Below are 18,352 nucleotides of genomic sequence, written 5' to 3' on the forward strand. Positions count from 1 at the left end.
ATACTTATAAAATGTCTTGCTGATGTGAAACTGACAGTACATATTAATTCTAGCTGTGAATGAGACTAAATTACACAGCAAGAGGAGCAGATTGCTTTCCCCTCCCCTCTATAATCATATATGGGAGTCATATGTGGTCAGCCCTTGTACAGTGAAATACTATACTATAACTTCAAAATAAGAAAAATAGCTAAAATTATCAAATATATTGTCAAAAGATTTAGAACCTTCTTCAGGATAGTCACTGACCATTTTTATTTTTAATGTATTTAGGAATATGAAATAAAACAATTTGTTTGTTTTCACTCACCATCAATGAAACTGGATCGGACTATACAGACCTTAGTGTTTCATTACGAAGAAGTAAATATCAGTTTGGCAGTTTACTGAATTGTTCAGTCAGTTGGTCTACCCTTCATTTAAGGAAGAGTGTATAGTTAAAATAGCTATGGAACTTGCCATACTCATGAAATTTAACTAGCACACAACATAGTCTTATCAGTTTAAACCATATTCAGCAGTTTTATAGTGGCATACATAGAAGACATATAAATGAACATCAGGGAATAATTTACCAACATTCAGGGATTACCAAAATAATGTTCAATCTTTTTTACCAATTAGATAGTAACTGCTTCTTTTGTAATCTCAAGTAGATCTAGTGATCATATCTAAGTCTGGTCACAATTATCAGCATGACAGACTAGTCTGTTTTTCAATCAATATTTTCCAATTAACATTAAAAGACCAAGGTTGCTTCCTGTAAAGTTCCACCCTTCAATACAAAAATATCTGTCATAGGTTTAATTGGCAAAACAATAGCTTTGCTACCTTGGTTTTCTCATAAAGAAATAATAGGAACAACTTGGTAGCATTTCTTTGGATCTTAATCACAGGCATTTAATAGCTATCTAGGAAGGCCAGAGAAAATTTCATTGATGACCTAAATGCCTTTCTTAATACAGTAGAAGTAGGGATTTTAGTTTACATCAAAAACATCAATGGAAGTAATTTTCAAGAATTTGTTAAAAATAATGTTTTGAGGAAAGAACACTTATAATAGCAAATTTTGTTTAAGGAGGTTTTCAGTGGAATGAATGCATGAGTTTGCACTATCTACTGTAAATTTCATCCTGCATCACTCCTTGTCCATGCTGTCTGTGGTTTACTTTTGGTCATGTATTGCAGCAGCATGTTAAGCGGCTTATTTGGGAGGGGAGATTATTGTAGGATTCAAACAATAAATGAAACTGTTTAAAAAAGGCTTTGAATGTTAAAAAAAACCCTTATGTTTATTTAATTGCTGATGGAATATCCAGTATCTGTGCAAATGTATGCTGTCAAAATTTAAATAAACTTATACAAATTAAATTACAAATACCTAACCAGATTTTGTTAATTTATGATGGGTTTTTTAAAATGATTTTCATTTTCACTGTGCATGCTAAAAAAAGTTATTATTTTGGCACTGAAAAATATTTATGAAAATGAAAAGTAATGGGAAAAACAGATTGATACCTAGAGTAGAAAGAGCTTATTAAATAGCAATTAGATACAGATGCAATAAGTCCTTTGAGCAACAGAGTAATAAAAAGAAGTATTCTGAGCAGAAAGAATTGATCTCTTAGCAATTCTCTCCTCCTACCTCCAAACATGCAAATATTGTATATAGCGAGTAACAGCTTTTTTGAGAGCCACTTTATTTATGTATATTCCGGTAAAGAAAAATCTGAATATACTTCCCCAAATCTCTTTCTTTAAAAATATATAATTAATAGCTTCTATTTCTCCCTCAGCTTGGGTAAACACCAAATGGTAATATTAACAACTAAATTATTAAGTCTCTCTCTAGACAGTATATAGTAATTATGCTACCAACAACTATTTAAACTTCAGTACTACAGGGATCCCTCTCTGAAACTAATCCTTTAGTGTCTATTTATCTGTCTTTTTATCTTAGGTGTTTATATATGACACTCACTGCTGTAGTATCTGAGCACCTCACAGTCTTTAATGTATGCATCCTCACAACACTTCTGTGAAGTAGAGAAGTATAGTAGTACTTCCCATTTTAAAGATGGGAAACTGAGGCACAGAGCGACTAAGTGAATTACCTAATGTCACACAGGAAGTCTGTGGTGAATCAGGGACTTGAACCTAGGACTCTTAAGTCTTCAGTTAGACCCTAGCCACTGGAACATCTTGGCCAAATCTACACTAAGGGTGCAATCCGGCAACTGGATCTGCATTTAATTCCACAGCACAAAACTTTGCCACTTGAGCTAACGAAGTAACTGAAACTGGTAATAGGTTGCCATCCTTTCTTTTCCCAGATCAATGCAGACAAGCATAATTTTTTCCTGAAATCCATGATACTGACTACATTGCACTAAGGTAGTCTATATAACTAACACACACATACACAAAACGAATGTTAAGGCTCCAAAACCAGAAGTGGAAATGTCAGAACTGAGGTTGATCTTAACCTTAATTCAGCCCTTTGTGTATATGCATTATGATACAGTCTTTAATTACATGATCACACACTATGTTTTCCAAAGTAGCCCTGCCTCATTCAGTGCACAGAATGGACGGTGCTCACTGAATGAGCAGCTATTCAATATTTCATTTGACCCTCACTGTTTAACGTGTGGCCCCAGGCCTTATTTACTACACACTATACATAAACTGTGCTCTGACTACAGAATTATTAATTTCCTCATGGACTTTTCTACAGTACTCTTCACTACAGTATCCGAGTAGGTCACAAACATTAATGAATTCATTTTCACAACACACCTCTGAGGCAAGGTGATATCATTATCTCCATTTTACAGACAGAAAATTGAGGCACAGAGCAAGTTAAGTCAAAACTGTACACTATTTTGGGTGTCCAGGTTGAGATGCCTATTGCCTGAAGTTTTAGAGCACTTAGCATTATCTAATACTTTATATATAAAGCATGGCTCAATGATAGCTGTGAGTGCTCAGCAATTCTGCAAATCAGACTCCAGTCTCAAGTTGGGTCCCCAGAAAATGAAAAACACACAATTAGTAACTATCTGTGAAAAGTTTTATTTAAGTGACTTGCCCAGCATCATGTAAGAACTCTATGGCAAAGGCAGGGATCAAATTCACTTTTCCTGGTGGTATTCCACTGCCTTAACCATGACACCATCCTTTCTCTTCCTGCAATCCCTCACCTCATTCACCACACATCTTCTGACTTCTATCACAAATGAGGTAGGGTCCTACAGACAACCGCATCCTGTACTACACAACCTGGATTCATATCCAGAGCAGGTCCATCTTGGGCACTGAATGAAGCCTGGGTCCTAAGGGAAAAACAGTATGTAATTGAAGATTGTATGATAATGCACATGCATATGCACAAAGGGATTAAAAATGAAGGCTGCACAGGAAATCTTAATTCTGGCATTTCCTATCTTTTGAGTACTTGCCATTGCAACCTTAATGTTCTCTTAATGTATTTTTGTGACCATCTTTTTAAAATTAGATTTCCTAGTTTTTTTAAATTCCACCTGGTGTAATCATACTGTTACTCAGGTGATCATTAGCTGGGTTGGAACATTTTGTTCCACAGCACAGATCTTTGTACTTGAGCTAACAGAATAACTGATAGCAGTAGTAGGTTGCCACCTGGTTTGTGGACCAGCACTAGAGAGGGATGTGTCATACTTTGCCAGTGGGTTTCACAGATATTTGCTGATACCAAAGAAATATTGACTTACGAATCATGAGTTCTACTCCAGGTTCTGCCAGGGACTCTTCTCCACTGGGTACAGACTTTCTGTTCCTGTTCCTCTCAAGACTGTCCTCTTTTGTCTGTGTCTCCTCCAGTTTGTCCCTGTGCCAGTTTTGTTTCTTCCCACTAATTCATCAACCCAGTCTCCCCACCTACCTACTCAAAGTCTCCCTTTCAGGATATTTCACCCAAGTACCAGCTGTTAACAATAACCACAACATAACTAAATTCAATAATCTCTGGGTGGAGGAGTTATGCCAAAACCTAGCACTATTACATTAAACTTGAGAAAAGAAAAGTTAAATTAAAATGTATAAGCCAGTCAAAAACGGCCTACAGGTTAAAATGAGGAAATTAAAATCCTTAGACTCAGCATGGAGGCAATTTAAGTATCCTATAACAGAGTCACAGAATGAATGCATATCCCTAAAAAGGAAACAAGAGGCAAAAACACAGCTAAATAGCAAGGGCAAAGATGTCACTAAAACCAAACAGGTACCCTTTAGAAAAAGGAAATTCAGATCAGTAAAGTTAATAGAAAGGAATATAAACTACAGCAGGTCATCTTTATAATGGAAAGTGAGGGAGAAATTGAAGAGCAAATAGCCAGGCAGAAAAATGAACAACCAGAAATTGTGTAAGTCCATCAATAGTAAGACTCCTGTGAGAGAACTGGTGGGTCTGTTGGACTGCAAGGGAGCTAAGGACAATGTTGGAGAATCTAAATCAGCAGTAGGCAACCTATGGCACGGGTGCCAAAAGCGGCACGCAGGCTGATTTTCAGTGGCACTCACACTGCCTGGATGCTGGCCAATGGTTCGGGGGGCTCTATATTTTATTTAATTTTAAATTAAACTTCTTAAACATTTTAAAAACCTTATTTACTTTACATACAACAATAGTTTAGTTATATATTATAGACTTATAGAAAGAGACCTTCTAAGAACGTTAAAATGTATTACTGGCATGCAAAACCTTAAATTAGAGTGAATGAATGAAGATTCGGTATATCACTTCTGAAAGGTTGCCGATCCCTGATCTAAATAATATCTCTGACTCCATGTTCACCACAGAGAATTTGGGGGAGATACGTACACTGGCTCAACCCTTTGCAGATATTAAACATGAGGTACTTACACAGACTGCGGAGTCAAGAGAGATGGATCTAAAACAAATGGAAGCACAGCAAATGACTGGGCCCAGATGAAACATTTTCAAGAGTTCTGAAGAAGTTTAAGAATGAAGCGGGGATTTTTGAAGGAGCCTGAAGAGGTCATGCACCTAACTCCCTTATGCTCCTTTGAACAGTCAAAGTGGCTGAGCGGCAACAAAATTGTGCAATCTCTCATTCAAATCAGTCATTCTGCCAGAAGACTGGCAAGAAGCAAATATTGTCCCTCTCTTTGAAAAGGCATTGGATTGGTTCTGGGAATTACAGACCAGCAAGCCTAATATCAGTATCAGGCAAACTGGCTGAAATGATAATTAAAACCAGAATTATAAAACCCTTAGATGAATGTGATACGATAGGGACTATCCAGTCAACTTCTGTGCTTCTTTCAATAAAATTAGCACCTGTGATCACATGGCTCTGAAATCCACCCCTCTGGTCTGGGAAATCCTGCACCAGTTTTGAGGAGCATAACACTGCTGTCAATCCCTAACATTCATCTATGGGCTCATACTCTCCTCGTCCCTTGCCCCCACACTATGAGCTCACTTTCTCAGTCCCTCTGATTGATGCTGTCACGTCTTCCTCTGACTGGCTGCTAGACAGAATGGGATTCCAAACACACGGATACTCCTTGCTTTGCCTGATGCATGACTATTAGAGGCACTGACTGAGCAGACCCAGCAGTGAAAGCAGTGCTTCCATACTGCTAGCAGAAGAGGACAGGGGAATGAGTGAAAGAAAATGAGATGGAGCAATAGAGTAAGGGTAGGGAAAGCAGGAGGAAAAGAAGGGGAAGAGCAGACAAGGGGAAAGGAAAGGAAATCAAGGCACAAAACAATAAAGAAGGGAGGCATTGGATAGAAGGAGTCATGGAGGAGAGGTAGGGGAGTTGAGAGGGACAGGACAGGTAGGAGGAGTAGAAGATAAAGAGCAAAGAGGGGAAAGGAGCAAGGAGACACACAGTGAAGAGGACTGAATGTCAAAGACAAGTAAGAAGTAGTAAGAAATTGGGAGAAAGGGGAGGACCTAAAAGATAGATGAGCAAATTCAGTCATAACTTTTCTCTCTTGGTGTCTCTAGTCTACCAGCAAAACAATTTGTGAGTAAAGCAAAGGAAGAACAGTGACGTGGGCGTAATGCTAATCTATAAGGATGGACAGACATTACAGTGGGGAGAGATCCAGGGAGAAAGGCCAAGAGAGTTAAGGGAAAGTTAAGGGAAAACAGCCAGTGCTTCAGGAGCGGTCAGCTAGCAGCCAATAAAGTGACAATGGAGTACACAAAACAAGGAATGGCCAGCTGGGACAATAACATGGCTACTGAACTAAATAGCACAATTCTGGCTCCCCCTTAGGAAGGGAAAGGTTAGGCTAGTGAAAGGCTCTGATGTATTTACGTCATGCACAGTGGAGAACTAGTCTTCCCTTTTCTTTAAAAAGGACTTAAACCAAACCAAATCAGAATAGCAAATACCTAACAGGGGTAATGCAAATGAAATTAGTTTATGACCACTGAATGGACTTGGCAATTCTCTCTTTTTTGTTAAGATCCAGCGTGCCAAAGGTACATACATAGTACTTATTTGTTTACTTAAAAAAATACCACTTATAGTGCTGAGATGGAATCTACAAATATTAGAATAAAGTACATGGGCCAAGATTTTCCAAAAGCTAATAAAGATTGAATCATAGAATATCAGAGTTGGAAGGGACCTCAGGAGGTCATCTAGTCCAACCCCCTGCTCAAAGCAGGACCAATCCCCATTGTGGGTGCCTAACTTGCAACATCTCATAAGAGCCTGATTTTCAGTAAAAAAACGAGCACCCACCATATGAAAAATCAGGTCCTTTTTATCTGTCTCAGTTTGGGCTCTCAAAAATTGTGGTACCTCAAATCACTAGTCAGTTTTGAAACTGGCCATGAAGTATTTGTAACATTTTTTCCTCTTCTTTTCTTGAAAATCAATAAATGGCCCAATCCAACTCCAAAGCGTGAAAAGATTCTTACTGACCTGAGCAGGAGTTGGATTAGAAACTGGATTTTACTCCATGCAATTGGAATACTGACATCTAACATTCTGATCAATATGAAACCAAAGACGCCTAGCTGAAAGTTTTTCCTTACTGCTACTATTAACAAACTGCAAAAAACTGCAGACAGCAGAGAAAAAATAATCTGCTCTATCCAAAGCATTTTTTTCAGGAAGCTAATAAAGTAGTGGTGTATGGCCTGGTGTAAATCCGTGTACTATCACTAAAATAGAACTAGATGCCTGGCTATGGGCTCACAACAAATAGGTAAGAGAAAGAGAGAAGCTCTGCCCTTCCAGAAGACACCTGCTGATCTTGCAAATATATGAATTTACTTTACCTTATATATATATGGGTGTGTGCATGCACGCACACACACACACGCACACAATATACAAACACCACATTAAAAGAAAGTTAAGATTACAAAGCCAAGCAATCAAAAGCTAGAAAATCCCATAACAAAGTTTTCTTATGCAACCTTAATTCAGCCTCCTTAGTATGTATTATGATACAGTCTTTAATTACATATCACACAGTGCTATTTTCCACGGGTTCCGTCTCATTCAGTACATGGGATGGACAGTGCTCACTGAATAAGCAGCTATTTAATATTCATTTTATCATCACTGTTCAATGTGTGGCCCTAGGCCTTGTTTACTGCACTATAATACACTGCTCTGAATGCAAAATTATACATTTCCCCATGCCCTTTTCTATGATGCTGATCAGTACAGCCTCCCAGTGCTTCACAAACTTCAATTATTTTCAGAACACCACTGTGAGGTAAGGGGGTGCTATTCTCCCCATTTTACAGATGGCGAACTGAGGCAGTGGGAAAGTAAAGTTAAATCCGTGCCTTAGATATGGGTGACCAGTTTGAAGTGCCTTTAACCTCATTTTTCTGAGCACACAGCATTCTATAGCACTTAATATGTTTTCAGCACATCTCTCATTGACTTCAGGTTCAATTGTGAGTGCTCAGAATATCTGGAAATTAGACGCCAGGTGTTTAAAGTCAGACACTCAGAAAATGAGAAAAACACAATCAGTGACCACCTGTGAAAAGTTTGCTTTAAGTGACTTGCCCAGATTTCTACAGGAACTGTGACAGAAGCAGGGACCGAAACCAATTCTCAAGGGCAGGATTTCACTGCCTTAATCATAAGACCACCCTTTTTCTTCCAGCAGTCCCCTACCTCATTCTGTACACACCTTCCAAACCCTCTTAGGGCTCCAATATGGCTCTTTTACTGCCATCCAAGGGGACTCCCCTGAGACCGCTCTGAGCTGACGGTCTTTTACCAAGACCTCCTCAAGGATCTGGAAGCTAGTTTCAGCGACCAGGTTCACAGTGGCTGGGAGGACCTCCTAGGAGAACGTGTGCTAGGCATTCCACACCTTAGGGTGCAGGTGGTGGAGTCTCCCTGGGTATGCTGGAAGTTGGCTCTGGCTGTATCACCAGACTCAGAGACCTCCTGGACCATGATCAGATGGATCCGTGGCACGTAGCCAGTGGATGGGGCTGCCCACCCTGCATGTCCCCTGTCATGTGCTCCAGGAGGTAAGGACAGCTTTGCTTCCTGCTTCTCTTGCTTTCTTCGAGCAGGTCCTGTGGGAGGGTGCTCCCTGTCCATCCTTCACTCCTAACCTCTGGAATTTGTCATCAGGCTTCTGCCCCTCAAGCCTCCCTGACTGCCTCTGATATGCCACTTGAGCCAGCTGAATGCCATCCAGCCGGACAACCTCCAAACCACACCCAGACCACATCCGGCCTATCTCCAAAGCATTTGCTAGAGTTCCCCTTTGTATGCTGGAGAATGGTGTCACCAGAGTCTGAGACCTCCTGGACTATGGTAAGAAGGACTGGGTGGACCCTGTGGTAACTGGCCAATGCACGTATTGCTCACCCTATACATCCCCCCATCATATGCTCTAGGAAGTGAGGGCAGCCTTGCCCCCTGCTTCTTTCACTTCTATTGAGCCTGTCCTGACCCTGACCCTCCGGATCACCGAGCCTCTGCCCCATGAGCCTCCCCCACTGCCCCATATGTATCACCTGAGCAGAGTGAATGCCATCTAGCCAGCCCATCTCCAAATCGCACACTGTGAATCTCTCTACATGCTAGTGCTCCATACCACCCACCTCCTCACTCGTGGGACAGCCTATTCTCCATCATAGTCCCACAGCCTGCCAGGGATATCAGTTGGCGCTTCCTCCTCAGAGCTGTGAGCAAGGTGGATGCGGTTTATGGAGTCTCCTAACACTTGTTCCTTTTGCAGTCAGAGGGAAACCTGCTGCACATCTGCATAGTGTCTGTCAGGCTGCAGCCTGTCTTCTGACTTCTCCAAACCACCTACTGAGGTTCTGGCTGCACTTTTCCCTACACCACCTTGTTTTCACATACCCCATCTCTGGCTCCATCACAAGGCCACCTCATCAACCTCCTCCTGGCACTAACCATGAAGGCCATCCACCAGATAATGAAGAGGAAACTCAACAGAGGAGTGGCTCTTTGGCTCTGGATCCTGTTTCCAACCCCTCTTTGCTTCCTCATTTTCCCCTTGCTCCATATCCTATTCTCGCTGCTCGTCACTCACCCAGCCCTGACTTCTCTCCTCTCTGAAATCCAGTGGGATGGCTTCCTCCTTTTCCTCCTCCTTGCTACCTGCTAGAAGGAGCACTGAGATCCCAGGTGAGAGAATAGTCCAGCTTTCAATTCCTGTGACGTGTGCACAGTGGCCCCTGACTAGCAGGAGCTGCAATTGCACAAAGGGTATGTCTACACTGCAAGGAAACACCTGGAGCTGTCCCCTGTCAGCTAACTTGGGTCTTGTGAGGCTTAGACTATGGGGCTGTTTAACTGTGGTGTAGACACTGGGGCTCAGGCTGGAACCTGGGCTCTGCAACCCCGTGAGTGGGGCAGGGTCCCTAAGCCCAGGCTCCAGCCCGAGCCTCAACATCTACACAATTTTTAGCCTCACAGCTTGAGCCCCATGAACCCGAGTCAGCTGACCTGAGCCAGACGTGGACATGACACAGGTCTCTTATTCCAATGTAGATGTACCCAGAAAGTCCTTCTAAGTCCCTGCAGTCCCAGGCTTAAGCATGCTCTGTACAGATGGAATCTTCAGAGAATTTAGCGGCCAAACTCTAACGAAGTCTCTCCTGAACATGTGTGAACTGATATTCTCAGTGTTTCATAACTTAGCCATATAGTATTTGGGTAGATTTTTATGAGGATGACCAAAAGCACCCCTGATACCAGTGTAACCTCCCTATCAAATTTCAAATTCCTGCTCCAGGGTTAGAGCTTCTCAGTGAAATGGTTGTAAGAATTTTATAACATGGACAAAACAACGCATTTTCCCTTAGCCTTGTTCCGAGAAACAGCTAAACTGTTTCCCCCCCGCCCCTGAAATTTACCAAAAAAATATAGGCACCTGGCATGGAAAATTTCAGCCCAAATGATTAAAGTTTGGAAAATTTATATGGAACTGAAAACATGGTCTTACAATAAAAAGTGTCAAGCAACCTTAACTAGGCATCACTACCTGAGCTTGCTATAATTCCTTTCCTATAATGCAATCTGAGCGATTGAGAAAAGCTATTTTTTTAAATGAAGGTGAAATTTCTAGTAACATTCGATACTTTAAACACATTTGCAAAAAATAAAAAATTCAGATGACATCTTCTCACCATGTAAATGGGGCTTGAGCTTTTTTTTTCTTTTCAAGAAAAATTAGTAAAAAAAAAGTCTAGTTTTTTTGGGGAAGAAAAAAACATTTTCTAAGAAAAAAAAATACCTATAACTGCAGAATCAGGATGGCTCAGAGAATAAAAAATGCCAAATTCTAAATTCACTTATATTGTGAAATCTCACACCAATCAAAAGGCAGAATTTGACCGAGAGGGCCAGACTATTAATGGTGTGAATCAGTGAATGATTCAAAATCTTTATCACAGTCATCATAATTTAGTCAGACTGAAGTTTTTAGTGAAACAAGTGCTGTAGTATCAGTTCAGTCTCTAATACACAATGGCTAGAATCACAAAATTACTGCACATAATCTGACACAACAGGCAATCTCTGCTTTGAAAAGATTTGCATAAAAATTAAGTTAGCTTTAATCTTCAGAGAGAATGGTCCCCTCCAGGTCACCATGGAGGTTACTGGTGGGGCAAGGAGTCGCTGCAGCTGCCTCCCCACTGAACCTAGTTTGCAAAGCTACATTTTCCAGTGTCACCAGCATAATTCATTCTTATGGTAAAAGGACACCACTAAAAACAGGGTAACGCGCTTTGCTATAATTTAACAGGTAGTTTTGCTTTTCATCCCACTAATGTCTTAATATTTAAAAACAATCCTATACGGTGCTCAGAGCACCTCCAATGAAGTCTATGGGCCTTTTCCATTGCCTTCAACAGAGGGAGAGTCAGATGCTAATAAGAGCTGATGGTAACAAAGCACCTTGAAGGATTGGGACATTTACTGTGGAAAAAATATTCCCTGTGGGCACTTGCCCCCCACAGAAGTTACATTCTGACCAAACAAAAATTAATTAGCTTACTAAACCAATTAAAATATAAACATGTTAAGATGAATTAAAATATTTTCTTATGTTAACTGCCGTGATGGCCAACACTGCTTACATCGCTCAGCTGCTTAGCGTGGGCTGGAATGATAGTACTGGTTATAGGTTTATTCCCTGCCTTTAAAGCTGCATCTCTTCTTGCTTGCTCAAGAAGAACTCTTGCTCGTTCTTTAAGTTCTTCTTGTCTTGACAATATTCGTTGCTTAAAAACAAAGAAATAGAATTAATGGCAAAGAAACCCCACCATATTCAACACTGATAGAGCAGTTAGTAGCCAGGAGCCTGCCTAAATAATAAAAGTCAGGATTCAGAGGATTACAGCTTCATGAACTGACATAACATTCTACAGCAATGGAAAATAAAAAGGATAAAAATGTAAAATTAAAAAATAACCTCACAGGCCTTTATGACATAAACAGAGTTTCACTGATTTTCTATCAACATTTAATACCTTAAATTTAGAGCTGTCGGGGAAAAAAAAAATGAACCAGCTAGATGGAAACTATTTTACATCTACTATGTTTTTAACTATTTAAAATATGTACATAAATGTAATTCTTCCTTGGCGACTGACAGCTGGTATAATTCCGCTTCCGTCCCATAAAGGGGCCCATACGCAAGATGCAAAAACAGCAAAAACCTGTGCCGGGATTGTAGCTACAAACAGTCAGAAGAAAGTCTCATATATCCATTCGCACAACTCATTACCTCTCAGAGTAGAAACAATAGTACAAGGAGCCCTGCATATGCACAATGGATTGACTGGAACACTTACAAGTGCATATGTGCATAATCCTGAGTCTTTGACTCTGTCCAGTTATGTGACTCCTGAAATGAAGACCCTGGGGACATGACCCTCCATGTGGTTTTGGCCCTGGAAAGAAGGCCTATATATGAGCAAGAGTTGGGGCCATCATGCTTTGGAGGATGTGTTCCTGCAACAGTCAGGTTTATGTGCTGTTTTTCTGGCAAAGGCTGTGGCTGGTACAGCTGAGGTTTTAAGTTTGATTAACTGGTACAAATACTCAAAAGGATTAACTACCCTAGAAGGCCCCCATAAGCCATCCCTTCATCCTTCTTAGCTTATTTCCCCCTTGCACTGAAAATGTCAATACAGGAGACACACAGCCTCTACCTGTCATGCTATTTTCTGTGGGCCAGATCACTCCCTCCCATTAAGAAACCAATTCACAGGGGAAGAGTTGCCAAAAAAACTTCATGAGGTTCCACTGCTTTTGGGGCAGGTGTTTGGGGCTCCTGAGAGTTTACAGCAGAGTTGCAGCTGTGACACTTCTCCTTTCTGCACAAGCAGGGAGAGAGCTGCACCTGGGTCTCAGAAGATGATCCTAGTCTAAATCATCTCCTTTAAAGAAGAGCTATTCACCTAACTTGTAAAAGAGAGTGAGCAAGTAAAAAACCACAGTGCAATATTCTGTGTAAACTTAAGAAACATGCCTGTCTGTCCATCTAGCCAGCTCTTTTATGTCCACATCGCTGTAGTAGTGTTCAATATAAGTACCAAATTTCTTAAAATAAAATGTATTCAGGTCACACTTGCTTGTGAAAGGAAAAAGGGGTCCTGAAAATGTAAAACATGGCTCCATCTGAACCATTGCACAACATGGCCGACTAGCCACACACATCTCTTTTTACAGCTGATGGAAACTAATCAAAAGAAAGCTAAAAACAAAGAAAGTTGTCCTCAGGAAAAAAATTACGGGCCTGATTTAGCTCTCTTGAATATGAAGTTGATAACATTTTAGAAATATTTGTATGACTGATTTGATTTAGTAGGATGCAGGGAAAGACATCAAAATAACGTTAGCATTTATGTAATGCTTTACACCTTCAAAATACTGTTCAACTATCAGTCAACTGATCCTCACAATATCCTTGGGAGATATGTATGTATTATCCCCATATTACAGATGTGAAAACAGACAGTGGTTAAATGACTTGCTCAAGGCTGCACAAAACATCAGCAAAAGAACCAAAGTTAGAACTCACAGGTTCCTTGCTAACAGGTGTGTGTTCAGTTCATCAGGCCATGCTACTTCTCAGATAAGATTTGAAATATTCCTAGTATATTCTGAAGCATTCAAAAGTTTAGAAACTGTACACTGTTGTATATGAATCAATGAATGAATAACTTTTTTCATGTAATGCTTCAGCATGCAATAGTCACAAAAAAGCTTGGGGGTTCCACAATCAATAGCAAAAATCTTGAAGCTAGACTCCTTCAGCTGGCTGAGAATACAATTTTATTTACTTTAATTGGAAAGGGAGAAAAAATTAACAGTAAGATAATTCCTATAAAAAGAGTTATGGATTTTTTTCATGCAGTAGCTCTTTTTAACATCCCATGCTTTTTCCGAGTATTCAGCTAGTGAAGAATATCTGGTTTGTCAGACAATAAAAAAAAAACAAAGCTCCACCTAGCTTGTCAAAGACACAATGAATTATAAAGGTGATGCATAGAAATTAACTTGAACAGTAACCCCATTTTGTTTCAACTACACATTGTTTATTTATGTATACATAATGTTCAAATTTCTTACCTGTGCAGTTTTTGCAGTTTGATCTGTGTGATTTATAACCGTTCTGGTGTCAGTGTCAGAATCGGTCTCTGTTGGCTTCAGAGAAGCAGGTTTTTTCTTTGTAAGATCTGTATCCTTGTTATAAGAGTATCCAACTTCAGAAGTGGGAGATACACTGTTTTTTTTGACAGGTGAGCAAGGATCTGATCTCCTGCTTTCTGTGGATCCTGTATGTCGCAGTTTTTCTTGCTCTGAGAAACTAAGGGTACTGTCTGAACTCTGGTGTCTTTTCTTGTCAGCATCTTCATAAACAACGGTTGGAGATTCATCCTTTTTTTGATCACTGACATGTGGCAAGTCACTCAAGTCCAAAGTGTCCACTTTCAGCAGTTTCTTCCTTCCCAGCAAAGGCTGTGGCTGTGCTGTATCTGCACTGCTGCATTTCCTGGCCTCTTCAGATCCAGAAGTCCCTCCAGAGCTCTGCTGGGATTTCTGTGGATCAGTGTCACTTCGAGTCCTGCGAGAAGAAGGGGAAGCTGTGCTTGGGCTTAAATGGTCATCAGGTGTCTGATGCTCACTTTCTGATTCTCCAACACCACTGTCATTTACAAATACAGAGTCATCCTGTGAAACGAAGTCTGCCAAACCACTTTCAGGCTGGTGCAGTTCAGGCTCTCGGTTCAGATCATTAAGCTCTGCATAGAACTTTTCCTGATCGACAGAACTGTTTGTGTCCGTTTCATAGTTACCTACTTTATACGTGCTTTTACTACTGTTCTCCTCTATCTGAACCACATTTAGTTCTTGGCCACTGAAATGTGCCCTTATTTGATAGAGGTAAGTCATAACGGTCAGTTTGTCAGGAATTGCTAACAAAACCATGTCAGAAGGTTCCAGCAATCGAGATATTCCTATACTGGCAAACCCATCATATGCCTTAAAAATAAACAACACAAGGATTACAATACAGTAATTTCATCACATAGCATAACAACTCAAAAATGACAATTGAAAATTTCATTTGAAAAAACAAAACAGTTAAAAATATCAGATATCGTGAGCCTGATTCACCATTGTGATACTGTTGTTTTACTCTATGGGCTTCCACGGAGTAATATAGTTGTGAATTAACCATTTTATATTTGCCACTGTATAAGCCAAGTTTTAATATATTGTCCCTAAGTTGTTGCACAACCTGTCAATTTTCTTGACAGATTCTACACAGCATAATCTCCATAGGAACCTAAATCAAGAGAATAAAAACATTGCATTCGTTTTTAATATATTGTCATGCTATAGTAAAAACAACAGACATTATTCAGGATATAGTAGACACATTCATGAACAAATGGATGTGTGTGAAAGTGGAACCTAAAATTTTTTTTTTTTCAGTTTTCATTAACAAAATCTATTGGCATCTTAAATGGTTCTCACTCAAGAAGCAGGAAAGAAGCAAATTAAAAAAAAGTGTAAGAGTTGGAACAAAAAAAACCTAAGGATGGGTTTTTAAGATAAGGAACAAAGATATAAAGAAACACTACACTAATCCATCCTGGGCTTTATCACTGGTGATCAACCTTCTCCCTTCTACTGGCCATGTAATTGCAGTGATTTGTGTTGATGAAAAAGTACAGCCAGATAACCAAAATGAACTACACCCTAGATTACCTGATACAAGTCATATTGTTTAAGCACAGAAATGTATTTCTAAAACATCTACTTGACACTAAACTTATATAAAGAGAATAGTGAATTTATTTCTCACTTCATTTCTGTTTGAAAGCACTACAGAGCTTGGATACTACAGCGTATGTGAAACCACATTGTATTATTTCTGCTAGCCCTTTAAATGACTGTGGTTGGTGCATCAGGTTTTTCTAGTTTTGAAGACTTAAAGCTGTTTCTCAATTTACAATTAATTATTACTCTCCTGGACTAACCCTGGAAGACAATATTGTGTTTCCAGGAAGCCTTTAAAAAGGCATCCTGTTGGTTATTTTAGATTCACTTAAAAATTCCACTAGTTTTGCCTCTATTCCCCTCCCCCCTTAAATAAAAAACAATCATTTTTCTAGTGGGTTCTAAAGTTCTAAAAATCATAGCTAAAATATTCTGAATAAAAGGAATATGTTAAAAGCTGATCTAAAAAATAACAGCAGCTTTTTAACATGATGATATGTTGAAACTTTAGCTACTGTTCCCAATGCTTTTTAGCTTATTGTGTCCCGGATGGTTTGAGCTAGGTCTCAGAAGTTGTAAATTTGATTTTGTTGTTCTTGCTGAGGAGAAGTGCCTTTCAGGAATGTTAGCTGGGGGGTGGAAAAGAGAGCTGTGTTTAGATGCAGAAAGAGCAATATTTAAAAATATAGATGAAATAGAAAACAGACGCCTTCTGATTCTAGGTTGAGCCAAGAGCCCAGGAAAGGGTCTGGTAGAGGGCTGGAGGGAGATATTGGTGGGGGGAAGAAGAGAGAAGAGCGTGGCTGGGAAGTAACATGGATGGGGTATAGGGCAGTGGTTCTCAAAGCCGGTCAGCCACTTGTTCAGGGAAAGCCCGTGGCAGGCCAGGACAGTTTGTTTACCTGGCACATCCGCAGGTTCGGCTGATTGCAGCTCCCACTGGCTGCGGTTCGCTGCTCCAGGCCAATGGGGCTACGGTAAGCGGCGCAGACCAAGGGATGTGCTGGCTGCCCTTCCCACAGTCCCCATTGAACGTGGCAGATAAACAAACCGGCCTGGCCAGCCAGAGGCTTTCCCCGAACAAGCAGTGGACCGGCTTTGAGAACCACTGGTGTAGGGGATAAGACAGCACATGGAGGGTTGGCACAGAGCCATAGTATCTGGTCTTGGAATGCAGCTCTGGAAGAGAAGGAGGAGAGAAAATATGGAAGGGGGCAGGACACTGGTAGGTAAGGGAGGAAGGAAATCAAGAAGACCTCAGGAGTCCAGAGAAGCAGGAATACAGAGGGAACATGGCATAGGAATTTAGGTGGGTAATTTAAGTTAATTAGGGTTAATTTCAAAGTTCGCAAACCTAAACTTCAGGAAGTGTGTGAGTTTCGACTCTATAAAATGTATGTGTGGACTGTGTTTTACAGCAGGTTGGGAAAGGTTCACACTTAATAATATTAAAGCAAAAAACTAACTTTGAAGAGTGGATTTAAAAAAACCCAACAGCATATTCTTGATGTATCTAGGATTATTAAGGATTAGCTGTTAAATTTTGCTCTTAGTGATGTTTCTGATTACTGTTTCCCAGTGGTTCACACTCCCATTCTCTCTCATTCTGGACCAAATGTGTACTTTTGCTCATTTGTTTTTCCATAATTATTAACAATGGAGTCATGTCTCAATAACTAATTTCAAATCACACAGTTTCCACAAGCAAACACATTTACAACAAAGAATTCTATTCTGTAAAGGACGAAATGCAACTACGGGACATTACGTTGCATAATGTTAAAAACAATGAATGGGTTATATAATATAATCTTACAATTTATACTAGAAAAGCTAGATTTCTAAGAGACCTAATGCCCAGTGGAATGTAGTCACTACAAGTAGACATAATGTTGCCTTTTAAAAATGGAAAATAACATTAGAGGGGGAAAAATCAGAGATCAGAGGGGAAAAACTGTTTAATATAAATATGTAGGTTGGCACGTAGACTTTTGATTGCTGATAGTTCTATAAGTAACAACTGCATGTTGTGGATATATTCACATACCAGTGTATACATTTTTTTTCTTCTTTTGTAGAAAATCCAGTAAAGTCTGGATTTTCAAGCAGATATACTATATTTTTGGACTGTAATCAATTACATGCTATTCAAATTGTATAATGTTACTCTTCTGTTTAAGCGAGTAGGCATACATACATTTTATTAAATATGCACATAACTAAGTCCTGAATCCTGCAAACACTTATCTACGTGCTTTACTTCACAGATGCAAGTAGTCCCACTGAAGTCAATCAGACATCTCATCTGTTTAAAATTAAGCATATGCATAAGTGTTTGTAGGATCTTGTGCAAATATATGAATTTGGATTCCTGGCATAAAAATGTGGCTGTTACCATGAAGGCAGGAAGGAATTATCCATGTTTTTTCAGTTTTTCCATAATTCTGGGGATCTTCTTTGATATTTTAAACTGTTGCCTTCCTTAAGAGGTCACTTATTTTGATAAGGCAGTAATAGTTTGAGTAAAAATTAACTTGAGAAATTTAATATTAGTTAATCAATATAATGT

General features: G+C 39.8%; 1 protein-coding gene across 8 annotated transcripts in view; it reads right to left on the reverse strand.

Moving 5' to 3' along the window:
• The window catches only part of EHBP1 (EH domain binding protein 1), a 321,196-nt gene that overhangs the window by 78,271 nt on the left and 224,573 nt on the right, over positions 1-18,352 (reverse strand). For all 8 annotated transcript variants that reach the window (XM_030557932.1, XM_030557930.1, XM_030557937.1 and 5 more), the window contains 2 exons: positions 14,125-15,039; positions 11,625-11,768 (listed from right to left, as the gene is read on the reverse strand). In XM_030557932.1, coding sequence (XP_030413792.1) covers positions 11,625-11,768; positions 14,125-15,039 — 1,059 coding nt within the window. The remainder of the gene's footprint in view (positions 1-11,624; positions 11,769-14,124; positions 15,040-18,352) is intronic.

Source organism: Gopherus evgoodei, chromosome 3, assembly GCF_007399415.2.
Source record: "Gopherus evgoodei ecotype Sinaloan lineage chromosome 3, rGopEvg1_v1.p, whole genome shotgun sequence".
Lineage (NCBI taxonomy): Eukaryota > Metazoa > Chordata > Testudines > Testudinidae > Gopherus > Gopherus evgoodei.